Source organism: Hevea brasiliensis, chromosome 2, assembly GCF_030052815.1.
Source record: "Hevea brasiliensis isolate MT/VB/25A 57/8 chromosome 2, ASM3005281v1, whole genome shotgun sequence".
In the NCBI taxonomy this organism is placed as follows: Eukaryota; Viridiplantae; Streptophyta; class Magnoliopsida; order Malpighiales; family Euphorbiaceae; genus Hevea; species Hevea brasiliensis.
This window is the reverse complement of record NC_079494.1, coordinates 101,986,021-102,002,875: the sequence shown is the minus strand read 5'-3', so window position 1 is coordinate 102,002,875 and position 16,855 is coordinate 101,986,021. Positions and strand designations below refer to the sequence as shown.

General features: G+C 33.0%; 1 protein-coding gene across 3 annotated transcripts; it reads right to left on the bottom strand.

Moving 5' to 3' along the window:
- Positions 1–42: 42 nt before the first annotated feature.
- Positions 43–15,528, bottom strand: LOC110648641 (synaptotagmin-4). 3 transcript variants are annotated; one of them, XM_021802932.2, is made up of 14 exons: positions 15,029–15,528; positions 13,934–14,008; positions 13,734–13,841; positions 12,782–12,814; positions 12,575–12,664; positions 10,853–10,975; positions 5,392–5,535; positions 4,261–4,680; positions 3,868–4,002; positions 2,872–3,090; positions 2,462–2,734; positions 1,920–2,057; positions 1,149–1,451; positions 43–483 (listed from the first exon to the last, which is right to left on the bottom strand). In XM_021802932.2, the coding sequence occupies exons 1-14, from the start codon at positions 15,221–15,223 to the stop codon at positions 262–264; spliced, it is 2,478 nt and encodes an 825-aa protein (XP_021658624.2). In that variant the 5' UTR covers positions 15,224–15,528; the 3' UTR covers positions 43–261. The 3 variants fall into 3 exon arrangements, with proteins under 3 accessions (XP_021658624.2, XP_057992626.1, XP_021658626.2); XM_058136643.1 differs by lacking the exon at positions 10,853–10,975 and having other exon boundaries at positions 15,029–15,522; XM_021802934.2 differs by having other exon boundaries at positions 12,583–12,664; positions 13,934–15,178.
- Between the last annotated feature and the right edge of the window lie 1,327 nt (positions 15,529–16,855).

Here is a 16,855-nt window from a genome sequence, read left to right as displayed (position 1 = left end):
TCTCTCTCTCGAACTATTAAATAAACTTAAAAACAACTGCAATGTGCAACAGGCTGATTATATTGAGATCTGAAGGCCAATTTCTTCTTCTGCTGCTGAAAGAGTTACAGGCCATTTACAATTTTCACAGCATAAAGGTTATTTGAAAGTATAGGCAACGGTGTCGGAGATTCGTGTACCTATTTGAACTGTGAGGTCTTTGTACAAGCGAATTTCTGATGAGGATAATAATAACAAAGAAGATTAAAATGGCTAAATATTTCAACTCATAGAAGATCTTCTGATAATGGAAGTTGATGAGCTAAAAATTTCCTGACCAAGCTCCTTTATTTTGTTAAGTAGAAGCTTTTGCTCGGTCTCGAGCTGCATCATGTAGTCCTTTTGCATGTCCTCTAGGACTTCCATCTCGCTTAAAGCTGTTGAGAGTCCTTCAAGATCGCAAACCTCAATTAAAGATTGAATTTTGTTCATCATCTCTCTCATCTGATCAAATTCATATATGAAAAATGTTAAATTAGGGTGGCAGTTGAACCTGATCAATACTGATAGCAAATAAATTATCCTACACCATGATAAATGTCATAAGAAGTGAACTCTCGAATTTTCTTTTTCCACTCAACAGAAAACATGGAAATGCATCGCTCAGAAAAAGATAACCAAATGGTACCATTATATTTTTATGGCAGTGAACAAATGAAAAGTTGATTGGCATAGGGGAAAAAAAAAAGAACTAGAAGAAAATACTCAATCAGAAGAATTTACGCGTTCACCCATTGTAGTTCATCCACCAAAACCAAAAAGAAAAGAAAAGGAAAGTGAAGAAAGAAAGAAAGAATTTACAGGGTTTACCATTTTCAAGGACTACATTAATGGAACGAAAGGCAATTAACAATTCAGTATTATGATGAGAACAAGTAAATTATGTTTCAATCCACAAACATGTTCAGGTTTTTGCATTACATTAGAGACTATGAAGCACTGCAAAACCACCCTGGAATTTCCGGTACAAAACTAGCTATTTAATGCTTAATATACCATGTATTTATAAGAAATCAAAATAACTGGAATCATCATGAAGCTTAAAGAATGCATGGCCTTAAATAAGAGTGGTAAAAGAATATAAATAAGGAAGAGCATCACATTCTCACCTGGCTAGAAAATTCATGTGATTTTATTTCAGATAAATCAGAATCCAGACTAGGTCTCTTCTGTACTTCTGGAACTTTCCTCGTAATTTGAATATGAATCTCTCCCCTTTTCACTCCTTGGAGTGGTATCCACTTGTCAGACATCTGATTTGGTGGTAATCTCTGATATTCTACTACACAGTCGCCTATACTTAATGTGGGCAGCAAAGCATTGTGGTCTTTCACATGTAACTCTAAGGGACTGCCATCGTCAGGGAACTCTAAGGTCTGATTCCACTGAGGATTCAATGTTCTGTACATAACCTGAAAGGCAAGCCATGATAGAGTAGGTAAATAAAGGAAGTGGTGCAAGATCCAAAAATAACAGCAGACAGGTAGCTAATGAAGATCATATCGATATTATCATGGAGGAAAACAAATAATGGTTCTCTTTTGCAGGACATTAATTGCAAGTATGGAACATTTAAGACTATACATGCCAATGATGATGCCTTGGACTGAAATCTCAGTGCTACTGGATAGATACTGCCTTGGACTGAAATCTCAGTGCTATTGGATAGATACTAGACCATTACACATCACTCGATCACCAGCCAACCAAACAATGGCAATACCATATAAACTAGTTACTTTTTCTTTCTACTGTTAGAACACTGCTGTTGTTTCAAAAACACATGCATAAATCATATTATACCTGTTGATGAAAACAAAGGACCTGAAAATTCTAGCTAGGAATATCATTATTTAAATTATGCATGTGGTGCTCTAAACCTTTGTTCTTCTCTTCAAGTTCCCATATTGCACCCTCACATATGGATCGCTCGTCCCTCTGAGATCAGCAGCTATAAGGTCCCTAGCTTCAATAAGAACAAGTTCAATCCAGCCATTGCCCGAGCCTGCAGTGGAACCCTAAAAGTATCCAAGGAAGAAGAAAAGAAATAACTAATATATTAGTGTAGGCAATACCAAGCTAAATGATCATTAGTTACCAATATATATATATATATATATATATATATATATATATATATATATCATACTATAAACAAGGTGGCTCTGACCTACACATTGAATTCTGATAACAATTGGGTATGCCAGACAAGTCAGCCCAAAGCTCTGGTTCACCCACATTACAGACAAGACCATGTTAACTCATTCAAGAATTCACGTGTTAATTGAATCTTACATAAATTATTCATCTCAGATGAGTCCACCTAAAATTTTAATGCCATGAATAGGCTTTTCTCCTTGTTTGTATATCCCTAAGGCCTAAACTACTGAAAACCCCTTATTTGAAGTTAATAAAGGCGTACCTTTGAGCCAGTACATTCATCAGCTCTCACTGCTTCTATTTGAAGCCTCAATTCTCCTGAATTCACTTTTTCAAGGGGAACCCACACATCCCTGAGTGAACCCTCAGCCAGTCCTTCCATATTCACTTGTGCACTACCAATGTTATCATCTCCAAACATTTCTTCATTATAGCATTTAATCTTAAGGCATTCACCATCTCCAATCTCATCAAATTCAAACTTCTGATTCCAAAAAGGATTAGGAGCATGTGCAGTCCTTGTTCTCTGGAAAACCTGAGAAGAATATTTGCAGCATAGTCTGAGTCATAAATAATCTCAGCAAAAACTTAGATTCACATAAGATTTCAGTATTTGCAATTTTTCAAACTAGTCTAGTATACGCATCATTCTATGAAGACAGAGAAACCAACCTTTCCGTACTGCAGTTTAACATATGGGTCACACTTTCCAGATCTTTCTTTTATGGTAAGATCCTTTCCCTCCACAACAATTACATTTATCTTTCTTCCTGTTCTTGAAAGAATATTTGATAATCCATCTGTTGACTGCTGAGAGCTAACACGGAATTTGTTGAAGCTATGTGAACCATCAGAGAATTGCCATTCTTTCAACACAAGCTTGACTGTCAACTGCAAAATGCAAATAAACAAATGAAATGCCTGGCTATCAGTGCATTTTTAATAAGAAAACCATAACAAGTCTATTTAGCAACTTCATACTTTAAAAAAAGGTACAAAAAAAAAAAAAAAGAGAAAGCAATAAGCACCATAGAATTTTATTTAAAATTTGAAATTTTAAATTGACTGATGGCCAGAAGTTTATAGAGGACACATGAAAAGTTATGATGGAAGCATGTAATAATCTAGTTATCCAATTTCAATAAAAGACAAGACAGCAACTAAATTTTCATTCATCTATATTTAAAATTGGAAATTTGGGGGAAGAAAAAAGAGAACAAAAATTTTTAACTGATAATCCAGGCTCCAACATTTCAAAATGGTGACTAGAAAGGAAGAAATCTAAGTATCAATTACCATTCAGTCAAGACAGAAGTCCTGTTTATCTGAGATAGTGATAGACAATCTACGACAGAAATGTAGTTCTTTGCAATTGATGATCTCTAATCAAATTTTATGATCTGTGATAACTGATAAGTAGACATCGTTTACATCACGTATCCAAAATGCACCATCCTAGTAATAAATATCTTTCCTAATCCAGAGAGAGAGAGAGAGAGAGATTTAAATACACATGAAAACTTGCTGGGGTGACTTTACGTGACCAAGCAAAATATAAGTCTTTGACTTTGAAAGACAAAAGGACAATGAATCAGCAAATAGTTCTACTAGTAAGAAAGCAACTTTAAAAAAAAAAAAAAAAAAAAAAAAAAACCTTGCATAATTTACCTCTCCTGAATTAACCCCCTCAAATGGAACACTCATCTCTATTTCTTTTCCACAAAACTCAACATGCTCAGCAATTACCCCTGTGTTGGGTCCTACTGCCCAAAACATTGTTGAATCATCAGCAACATACTTCATCTGCTAGCAAGTCAAAATATTAAAATATCGATTAATGTCCATCAAAAATTTTAATGCAGAACTTGTTGATGCATACAGAAGATAAGAACACAAAATATTAACATACCTATACAACACAAGAAACAATTATACATCCTGCCCAATTTTAAATTAAAAAGTAAAAGTGTAAAACATCCATAAGAGATTATTTGCATAATCAGAAAAGCCATGACCTGTGGCTAAGTAATATAAGACAGAATGAGAATACTTTTACAGTACCTTTATCTCGCAACTTGCTAAATAGTCAAACTTCACACTGCTGGGGTTACTATTGTAAAGATGAAATCGAAGAATTCCAGTTTCTTCATGCAAAACCATATTAAATGTTGAATCCCATCTTGGACTTGTGCCTGCTCTTACATCTGTTCTCCTTGTTAACTGTTCAAGTTCAACCTCCACAAAAGTTTGCAAATCTTTATCATCGAAATGCTCTTCTAAACTACCATTTGCAGAATAATTTTGTTGCCTTCTTGAAGGGCTTCCTCTAAAGTTACTACTAGAAATTTTGCTAGCGGAACAGACTGTCACATGAATAACTCCACCAACAGCCTTTTTCCTTAAATCTACTGCTGGTAAAGAGTAACAACGGCGACGAGGTTCAACCATTGTCTTAACTAAGGTTTCAGTAAGAATTTTGACCTGCATTTAACAGGGAAATAATAATAATAATAATGATAATAAAATGATATAAGAAATAGCCTTTACAAGGATGTATAATGAGATATATCATTATTCAAAGGCATCACACCATATGAAGAGATAATTCTAAAAAGGAGCACCAGCAATATGTGATGAGGTATGAAATATTTTGATGAGAAAGAGGTTGAGATAAGGAATCAAACAACAGTTTATCAGGAAGTGCAGGCGGGCAGCTTGATGGCTAATCCTAATTATGGTAGTCAAAGGAAACTCTTTGTTTTTCAATATGAACCATTAAATATGGTCCTTTGCCATCATTCAAAGTTTAGATTCAAGGTTCACAATAATTTTTCCTAGCCCTTAAATATCTAAGAGTTATATTAGCCTTTCTTCCATGCACTTTTTTAATTAGGTATAAACAGTTCTGTTGTATGTCTATTACTAAGGAATTACTGCAGATCCAGTAACAAATTTTCTTGGAATAGATCTAATTCAAGATCAGAGGTGGACTCATCTCATGCTTATTATCCTATCCCATTATCCAATTTTCTATTTCAATATTCCTATCTGCGTTTATTTACCAAAATTGCTTGATTATTTTTTTTGAGGCAGAAAGAACGGAAGCAGAATTTCAAAGAAAAGCAAAAGGACTAAGGACAATCTAAATTGATTTTCTATCCATGGAAAAATATAATAAGCTAAGAAACACACCAGCCAAGAAGAAACACCAGGCAGTTCTGTTGCAGGTAGCGACTGGCTTCCACCACTTCCAAAGGCAACTCCTATTCTTACTTCTGGTGTTGAAACAAATGAATACAAAATTGCTTTTCCATCTAAAACAGGCAGTATGAGAAGCTGCAAAACATAGATGAGCAATTTAATTAGCAACTAAGAAATATGTGCATCATAGAATCAAAAACCACAGAAAACCTAAAATCTAGAAATAGCATATCCAATCAACAATCAATTAAGGGCAAAACATAACTGATAGCTCCCCTAAGCGTGGATCTGCGTATAGAATCCTGTCTGCCAACCCCACAACCACCGAAAAGAAGATGTCCACTTCAATATAAAGCACATTCAGCTATTTCAAATAGACAAAGTTCAATGTGATACCCACCACCCAAGCTAGACAGAATTTACATCCAGAAACGGAATACTCCTCTGGACTTCGGCTGAAGGAAGGTTATGGAGTTTGAGATGGCACAGTAAGGGAATGAGATTGGGATTCAAGGGTATAAGCTTGGAAAGGGTATTTGATTTAGAATGCTGGCAGAAAGACTTTCAGGTGTTGAATATTATATGTTCGGCTGTCGAAATCCCCCAGAAGGAGTATTTAAGGGAAGGGACAGCAGATATTCGCCATTCCCTACCCCCTTCTCTTCCAGAAACTTCTCCCTTCCCTTCCAGAAACTTCTCCCTTCCCTCTCCCTTTTCCCTCATTTTCTCTCCCCTTTCTCACCAACCAAACACCAAACCTCAAGAATTTCTCAAGAACTTTCCTTGAAGGTCAAACTAATGTCTAGTCCTCTCCCACAGCCTATTCCTTCTGTCTCTAGACCTACTCGACCTCCCGTTGTTCATGTTTATTCCAGGAGATTGGAGATTCCTGACTCAGATCCTCCACCAGCTACTTCGTTGGGAGATCCTGTACCTCATACTGATCATGATTCTGATCTAGACTTACCCATTGCTCTTCGTAAAGGTAAACGTTCATGTACTTACCCTATCTCTTCTTTTGTTTTTTATAATCAATTGTCTTCTTGTTCTCGGTGTTTTGTTACTTCTTTAGACTCTGTTCCTATCCCTAATACTGTTGGTGAGGCACTGTCTCATCCTGGCTGGTGTGCTGCTATGAAAGAGGAAATGGAGGCTTTAGATGCTAATGGTACATGGGAACTGTTGCCTTTGCCCACTGGTAAGAAAGCTATTGGTTGCAAATGGGTATTTACAGTAAAGGTAAATCCTGATGGTTCTGTGGCTAGGTTAAAAGCACGCTTTGCAGCAAAAGAATATGCTCAAACATATGGGGTTGATTACTCTGACACTTTTTCTCCTGTAGCTAAACTTACTTCTGTTCACTTGTTTATTTCTTTAGCAGCTACATATGATTGGCCCCTGCACCAATTGGATATCAAGAATGTTTTCCTTCATGGTGATCTTCAGGAGGAGGTGTATATGGAGCAACCACCTGGGTTTGTTGCTCAGTAGGAGTTGGGTAAAGTTTGTAGGCTTCGGAAGTCTCTTTACGGCTTGAAACAAAGTCCTAGGGCCTGGTTTGGGAGATTCAGTGAAACAGTACAGGAATTTGGTATGCAAAAGAGTAAGTGTGATCACTCAGTATTTTATAAGCAATCTGAGGCTGGTATAATTCTCCTAGTAGTCTATGTGAATGACATTGTCATCACTGGGAGTGACTCTGCAGGTATTTCATCTCTTAAAACCTTCCTCCAAACCCAGTTTCAGACCAAAGACTTGGGATTGTTAAAGTATTTCTTGGGTATTGAAGTTATGAGAAGTAAGAAGGGTATTTTCTTGTCTCAAAGAAAATATATCCTCGATTTATTGACAGAGACAGGAAAATTAGGTGCTAAGCCTTGTAGTGCACCAATGACTCCAAATTTACAACTGTTAGCAGGGGATAGTGAGTTGTTTAAAGATCCAGAGAGATACAGGAGATTGGTAGGAAAATTGAACTACCTTACAATCACTCATCTTGACATTGCTTATGCCGTTAGTGTGGTAAGTCAGTTTATATCTTCCCCAACTGTTGCTCATTAGGAAGCCTTGGGACAAATCTTGTGTTATCTAAAGAGCGCTCCAGGAAGAGATTTGTTATATGGTAATCATGGGCATTTGAATGTTGAATGTTTTTCAGATGCCGACTGGGCTGGATCTAAGGTTGACAGGAGGTCAACTACTAGATATTGCGTTTTTGTTGAAGGAAATTTGGTGTCTTGGAGAAGTAAGAAGCAGAGTGTAGTTTCTCGATCTAATGCTGAATCCGAATACAGAGCCATGGCACAATCAGTATGTGAGGTAATGTGGATACTTCAATTACTAGATGAGACAGGTTTTAAGACCTCCCTACCTGCAAAATTGTGATATGATGAACAAGTTGCTCTCCATATTGCTTCTAATCCGGTGTTTCATGAGCGGACCAAATATATTGAGATTGATTGTCACTTTATTCGTGAAAAGATTCAACAACAGATCATCTCAACAGGACATATCAAAACTGAAGAGCAGTTAGGAGATATTTTCACAAAAGCTCTGAATGGAGCTAGGATTAACTACATTTGTAACAAGTTAGGCATGATTAACATCTATGCTCCAACTTGAGGGGGAGTGTTATGGAAAGTCAATCACTATATTATTTCTCTGTATATTCTGTATTTTGTATTCCTATTTAGGATTTCTTATTTAGAATTTCTTCCTAATTAGTAGAACACAATTATAGGAATCAATTGTATATATATACCCATGTACAGATTAATTGAAATTAAGGAGAATCATCTCTTTCTACAAACTTACTCACTTAAAGATCCCTTTAAACTATTCTTGTAGATTTGGGATTAGATTGTCATGGACTGGACACCAGGGATTTAAGAGTCGTCTAAAAGTAAGTGAGATAATGGAGGTCAACCCCTTGAGGTGAGTAGAACCTACTTAAAATTATTTTTAAATGAATGTTTAAATTATTTTTATTTTATTTTATGCACAATCATGCATCATGACATTAATATATACTTTTTTTTATTTTATTACTATAATTGCATATTTTTATGTAATAATATTGTATTGCATAAATCACGAAGGTGCTGCATTATTACTTGTGAGGTGCGGCAGTTCATAGATGACCCATTAGTTTTTAGTGGAAAAGGAAAGGAAAGGAAAGGAAAGAAAGTAATTGCATGCATGCCTTATGAACTCACTAATGTTAAGAGATGTCTAGGTAAAACAATTCCATGTCTCTAGTATCCACACATGTTATATATGTCATGAAATGTAAAGAGAAATCTAGTCGCAACTAAAACAACACTCTCATTACCATAGACAATAAAAGTAAAGAAATAGGATGGGAAAACCACAGATGATATGACTAACTTGTGTGACTTTTTTGTGCCGCGAAAACCTATGTGTATGATGCATTTCATGTGCTTGAATATTTATTTAAATATATTTTCTTTTCTAGTAGGCTTTTATTCATTGAACCCCCAGCTCATTCCCCTTCTTCTATCTCCCTTTTTAAGGACAAAAGTAGAAAATGCAATCGACGGAGTTTGCATACTTGAGTTTCAAAGGTTCGTGCCTCAATTTTATTTATGAGGTATATTTATTTTGATGAAACTCCTTTGTGTGACATGTAATTTTGGTAGTATATTGTTGTGCTTGTTTTTTCAAATTTTGAATAAAAATATATTTTTATGTTTTACGTTAATTAAAACATTTTATGTCTTACATGGGCCCTATGAAAAGTTAAGAAAGCATAATGGGATTGCAAAGGGTTTCGGGGCCTTATGCCAGCCCAAATCTTAGTGCCAATAACAGGCTCATTTTGGGCCGTTACATTCAACCATTGATATCTATAATCAAGATGTTATTTCAAGGAAATCAGAGATAAAAATTATTAGTCAAAAACATGAATGAGAAGTTTACTTGATCAAGTTTCAGCTTAAAACGTGAGGTTAAGAAGCAAATAATTTTTTCAAGATCTTGATCAAGAGCCAAATTGCTACCTACTGGACCACAAAATAGGGACAATGTCAGTGTTCATCATTTATAGTTTAAATCAGTACTTTATGGACACCACATTTGCAAATCTCCAAAATACATGTCCTATAACATCTAACATGGTATCATTTCAGAGTACAAAATGTGGACAGCTATCATAATATGATTACAGAATGCCCATTGAGTAATTCCCCATTGAAAAAACAATATCAAAAGGATATTGTCAATGGTTCATTGCATTGACATTAGCAGAATTTTTTAGAAAAGATAAAAGATATGTCAGATGAGGCACTTTATCCTCTTCAAACAAGTAGTTAGAGAGGAAGGATGGAGGGGGAGAGAATGGCATAAGGAATAATCTTATTAACTATTATCAAAGAAAGAAAGCATAGACATAACTGAGGCAATAGAAGAAAGCACAAACAGACCATTTTTTTTTTCATTAATGTAGTATTTGGTAAGACATGAAAATGCAAAAAAGCAACCTTTTTTTTCTTTCTATTAATTTGAAAGCAGAAAGTAAAAAGGCATTGTTCGTTTACATATTAAAAAATGATTTTTAAAAGCAAAGAAGAAAATAATAACACCTTGCTTTTTAGAGAAACCTAAAAAGATTTTTTTTTTTTTTTTTGCATGAGAAGCAAAAATCCCAAGAAAGTGGTGGGTTCCACATAGAGGTAGTAGTGGCAGTACCCCTGCTACCACCAACATCATCACCTTATTACCACCACCACTGCTGCAACTGCCACCACCTCACCATTGATGCTACTACCAGTACCATAACCCTACCAATGATGCTGCCAAAACCATCATCACCACCACCAATTCAAACATTAATTGAGTAAAAAAATGGGTTAGCGTTGATTTGATAAAAAGTAAAAGTCACATGTTTACCAAACATGCTTTTTATTAGAGTTTTGCTAGGTGTAGTGACTCACTATGATGAACAATATCATAGCAAGTTACAGAATTTTCATATGTTTCTTTCTCTTTTTTTATTTAGGTTATTTACTTTTTGTATTTGTTATTCATTCTGTATTTGTTATTCACTTTTTGTATTTTTCTAGAGGGTTACAGAATTTTTATAAAACAACAGTTAAGAATATGGAAATAGATTAAGAATTCCTGTAATTATGCCCTAGAACAGGAATTTTTAATCTATTTACACATTCTTAACAACAACTATCCAACAAATAAGTGAGAGAGAGAGAGAGAGAGAGAGAGAGAGAGAGGATGCAGCCCAATGGTGGGTGCTACACATAAAGAAACTCAATGATTCTGACTCATTCATTTTTCAAAGCCTGATTCTACCTAGAAACTTCAAAATCAAAATAGAAAACTTCAAAATCAAAATCATTAAGTCAAATACTTTATAATAAATCAAATGGTTAAATTAAGATACTCAGAGAGAGGGGGAAGGAGGGACTATTTCACATACATCACCCTTAATGTGGAGGCTGTTAACAACAATACGAGCAGTTCCCATTGGCCTGGCCAGCTTAGCCATCAGCATAATGCTTATGTCATTGGTGTCCCAATCAAAACCAACATGCATAAATCGCTGTCAAAAGGCACAAGAAATGCTTCATGAAAATCCCAGATATACTTTTCCCTGTTTGTCGAGCCATAATAAATTATAAAAATAAGATGAATACGGTCCCATAACCATTTAATATAAAAAAAGCATACTCATGTGCACCATCTGCATAAGGTGCTTCATTAGCATCACAAATTGAAATTAGATTATTTACAAGGTGATGCAAATACTAACCACTGCTTATTTTGAAGGGGTTCCTACTATCTGAAGGAAATAGAGAAGCAAAGGACGATGATGAGGGGCTATTGAACAATGACTAAAAAAATGCCCCAACATCAAATTATACACTTTTTTCTTTTGGTCAAGTGCTTGTCTTACAAAGATTTTAGGTTCTTTGCAAGCAGTGGCGGATCTTGGAAAAAAAATTTTCCAGGGTCAATATATAAGAAATAAATAATAAAATATTATATAAAAATTAAAAATAAAATATTAATATCTTATATTTAGACTTGATACCCTTAAAATTGTAAAAAAAAAAAAATTACATTATTATTAATGCTATCAAACGCATAACTCTTTATATAAATAATTAAAGTCATTTATCAATTTATTACATATACATTTATTTTGATAAAGTTCATCATTGAAAAAATTAGAGTGAAATTTTAAAAGTATATAAACTTTTGATTACATAACATACTTTTTTGTTTCGACTTATTTTAAATTTTCTAAAAATGAGGGGTCAAAAACTATAAATATTTATATACACAGAGGAATTCTCAAGAAAATGAGGGTTCAATTGAACCCCCATTTTCTCAAATACATCTGCCACTGTTTGCAGGACAATTCATACTCTCATGACAAAGATGAGCTAAAGGAAGGTCAAGAAATTATCATGCACCTTAAAACATAGACCTCCAATGGTGAAACCTTTGCACAAATATTCAGAGAAGGTATTCTTTCTGTACTTGCAACAGCAAGCAATAAAAGAGAGGAAATTATAAATAGCTTCTAGGCTTGAAACAGAAAGATTCTACAAACTCCACATTTCTGCTGGTGTAATTTATTACTGTTTTAGTCATCCAAAATGATTTCTTGCTCAGTTGTTCTAAGCTCGTCCACTAAGTATTTCTTTCATTTTTATTGGTTTACAACTAGAAAACCCTGCAAAATGTGAAGTCTACTTAGAGCTCATTGAGGACTTGCATTTTGAAGAAGATATAGCTCTTTCAATTTCTCATGTACAGTCAAGCTAATGGAAAAGTACTTGTTTCAACTTTAAAGAACAGAACAAGGATGCTAATTAATAGTTTGTGACATAAAAGTAGCTGATCATAACCACTGTCATATCAATATCTCAACTAGAGGACTTGGATACTACAACTTCATTGAACACTAAAGAGAATACAAAACGCATAATAGAGCATAAAATGACAAAGAGGAGAACATGAATCTGCATGCACAGAAATAAACAGCATACCAGCAATGAATTTCATCAATTGATATTGAACTAACATAACAAAATTAAGCATGATAACAGGCATGTCAAAAAAAAAAATTGCTTAACAAAACCCTAAACAAGGAATATAAAAATGAAAAAAAATTAATAAAAAAAAAAACAACCTGATCACCTGAAGTTGACCAGCGAATGCCATGGAGACCCAAGTAAGGTGGGTATGAACCTAGTGAAAACTCCTGTAATTCAATTCTTTCCTACATGAAGTGTAGTATTTACTCAGTAACACATATATTAATGTTACATATCATTTATTGAATTACACATTCGTATCATTCAATGCATGATTACAAAGTAAGAAGCATAACACTTACTATGAGCTTTGACTTACGCTTCTTTAGACGTTTCTGCACACGACAAGGTTCAACTAATTAGTTTTATCCTACAAATTACAAAACCGCAAATACATGTTTGTACAAGTGCACATACACCTGTATGCAAGCATGTGTTAATATATGTGTAAGCATCCATCTGTTCATATTAAATAAGATAAGAACTCTATTCTAGCACTGAGATTATACCAAGGTTGGTTACAGTTTCACAGGATTATATGTTCCACTATCACTTCCAGAACAACAATTAAAATAACAAACAGAAATAGAAAGTTCTTGACCTTCAAAGAATCTAGGAACTAGGTGACATTAATCAATTCATCAGTTGTATAAAAAAAGGTGTTCCAGTGCACAATGGTTTCATTAATCAATTGCAACTTTGAATTAATTACATAGCAGCTCCATTTTTATGAATGATTTTCTTGAGCTATGAGAAAGGCAGGCCCGCTGGTAGAAAGATCACAGAAACTAAGGACAATTTGACACGTGATGCTTTTAAAAAAATTAAAAATAAAAATTTTTAAATAAGAAGATGAATACTTGTCTAAAACAGAAGTTCCTATGATGCAGTGGTGCAGGTATACACACAAAGAGAGTGACTCAGCAGCATTTGACTCCAAAGGAAACAGATAAACATGACACATCTGATCAGAAACTAAGACCATATCTAAGTTTGTACATGTACTGGATTTGGTTCTTCTACTGTTTTACAAGCCTATTCCCATCTAAGATCCTGAAATATGCAATGAAAGCCTCTTTATCAATATCAAATTGGAAAAAGCTAATCAGTAAATCAATCAATCAGGTAAAACATATCAATCTAACCATCAACTTCACCACACTGACGACCAAATAGACATAAAGCAGAAGATGGAGGAATATTTCAATACTGAATTATGCTGCAAGCCAACTATATGATTCAAAGAATTCTGACCTCAACCATGGATGAAAACCTTATTGATAGTTTTGGGTTTATGTAGTTGAGCCAAACTTCCATGAACAGCTTGTTCAGCCACTCACAGTGTTCCAAAGGTGTTATTGGCTGTATAAATAAGTGATAGAAGTTAAATAATAAACTCCATAGAGCATGAATTTCACTTATACACAAAGTAAAACAAAGTAAAGAATATGTACCGAAGTGTTCAACACAACTCGCTTCCACTTTCTGTTCAAGTCTTCGACAAGTATTTGACGTTGATAACTGCAATACTGTAAAGTAAAAATAATGACAGTAATTCTGTTTCATCTGATCAGCAACAAACCAGTGGATGTCAACCTATAATTTTTCTAAAATTTTATACAGCTCTGTTATGTGGAAACCCACTTTTAAATTTGATAACTTAAGGCCCACATATATAAATAAATAAATAAACCTAACAGCTTATCATGGAAAGTGAATTAGATACTCCTCTTAAATCTCCAGCAAAACATCTTGCACCTTGAAACAGAAAAAATTTTTCAAGAAATGGATAATGTCAAACCTTTAAAATATATGATTACATTCAGCACTACGAGAATATCACACAATCTAATACTTAAACATTTAGAAGAGTAATCAAGAGGATAATGCAACTTAGTATTCATCTTCTGGAAGGTTTCCCTAGAAGCCACAGATATTTATGTGTGACAAACAACTAAATGCATTTTGGAGAATTATAAAATTCATATAATTCACCACCAATTATAAGCAAAGTAACTGAAAATAATAAACCAGCTAAGAAGAAATGATATGCCTATGAATTGAACAAATTTCACCAAAGGAAAGAAAAAAAAATGATACTTAGCATTACGATTAGTTAAAAACAGAATCTTACAACTGAATGAAAAAGAACTGAACTAAGCATTAAAAAAATTAAAAAGAGAAAAGAAAATTTATAAATATTAAGAATACATAATGTAAATGAAGGAAAAAAAATTGAATGGAAAAAATCTATAAATTCATATTGGACCAATCTATTAGTACTAATTCTGAGCCGAAGGAAAAAGAGGAGAAAAATATCAGCTTTCAATAACACAATATTTTGCTTTTACGTTAAAGCCTCTCATTTTATACAAACCGTTCATGTCCAGCAATTCTATAAAAATAACCACAAAATCCCAATTTTTGAAAATGAAAATTAAAAAATAACAGTGTCAACATGTAAGACTAGTTGGAACTTGGAAAACAGATAACAACAATAAACAAACAAGAAAGAGGAAAAACTTAAGGAGGAAAGGAGAAGGACTTGCCTGAATAGTTGCCCAAACAGCAACAACAAGAGGGACCAAATAGGAGACAGAGAAAACCCATCTCTCAATGCCCCATAAAACCAAAACCAGAGGAATCAAAAAGGGTAAAAGAGGCTTCTCCACATAGAGATGATTAAAGAACTCCACAGCCTCTTCAATATTGAAACTAGCTCTCCCCATTCTTCTTCTTACCATTCTTGGGTCAGCAAAGCAGCCACAATAAAAATAAATAAATAACTAAAAAGAATCCACCTTCACTTTCCTATTTATGCAGCAGCAGGAGTCCTCATATGCAATCCATGGTTCAATACATACACTTTCCTGGAAAGTGGAAGGGGAATTGGAAGAGACAACAGAGATACTACTTAGAATTAGAAAAGTAAGAGAGAGGGTTGAAGAAGGAAGGGAAGAGAATTTGTAGAATTTCCATTTTGGCAAGAGAAGAGAAAAGTCAAGCAGACCAGAGTAGGAGAGAATATCAAACTCCCATTTAGTATTTCAGTTTTTAGTTAAGAACAAAGATGGGCATTTGAATCAAGTGCAATTTCTTTATTCAATTTTTCTGTTTTTTTTTTTTTTTTTTTTTTTAAATAAAGAAGCTCCGGTATTTTTAGTGTTAGGTTAAATAAAAAAAAATCAAGTTTTTGGATTAAATAAGAACAAAATTTTTTAAATAGAATATTATTTTCCCTTATGTAGTCTTTTTTTTACTTTCTTTTTTACATCCTCAAGAAAACAATTCTAGATGAGAATTTGAAAATTATTATAGTTTTAAATTATTTAATTAGATGTTGAAATCAAGAATTTCAATTAATAAAATGATCCTAACATGCTTTTTTTTTTAAAAAAAATAATATAAAAAAAAATTGACCACACACTAACAAAAAATATGACGTTTTTCACATATACATCTAATGGCATCGGTCACACCTCTATCTTAAAATATTTTGATGGATGGGATTAATTTATAAAAGCAAAAAATTCCATTTACTATTTTAAGTATTTAAATTCTCTTTATATGCAAAAAAACAATTTAAAATTTATTTATTTTTTATATTAACCATTAAAAATATCTTCATCTATGTATAAACTAAGATTAAATACCTAATAAATCAACAAAACTGATTTAATTTAATAATTTAATTTGGTTTATAAGATAATTTAATTCAGTTCGATTTTAATTTTAAATAATTTTTTATTATTTCAATTCAATTTTGAAAAAAAATGGTAAATTAAGCTGAACCAAATTAGATGAAAATTAGGTCTAAAATTAAGGTAAAAATCTTGAATAAGATGAAAATAGGACAAAATAAAGGTAAAAATATAAAATAAAGTGAAAATCATACCCAAATAAAAAAAGTCTATTAAAAGTTCAAATTAATCAATTCGAACCGAATCAAATTAGATAAGTTCGATCCAATTTGATTTTAGCAGTTCAGTTTCATTTTAATATTTATAAATTCAGTTAATTTAGTTTTTATGATTTGGTTCAATTTAATTTGAATCAAATGCTCAACCCTAGATTATAAACAAAGTAAAATCAAGAAAAAATAGTTAAATTATAAAAATTATTTTAAAAAAAAAGTCTTATTAAATTATTTTAACGTATAAATTCAATACAAATCAAACTAGAGAAATTTACAATCTTAAAAATCACATATTAAAAATAGTTTTACAAGAGTAATAGTATTATGCACCACAGTTTTATTTTTTTATAATAAATTTTTATTTAAAAAATCCACATCAAATTCTAAAAATTGTATATATAAGTGTTTATATTTTTAATAAGATTATTAAAATTTAAAAACTAAAAAATAATTTAATTTT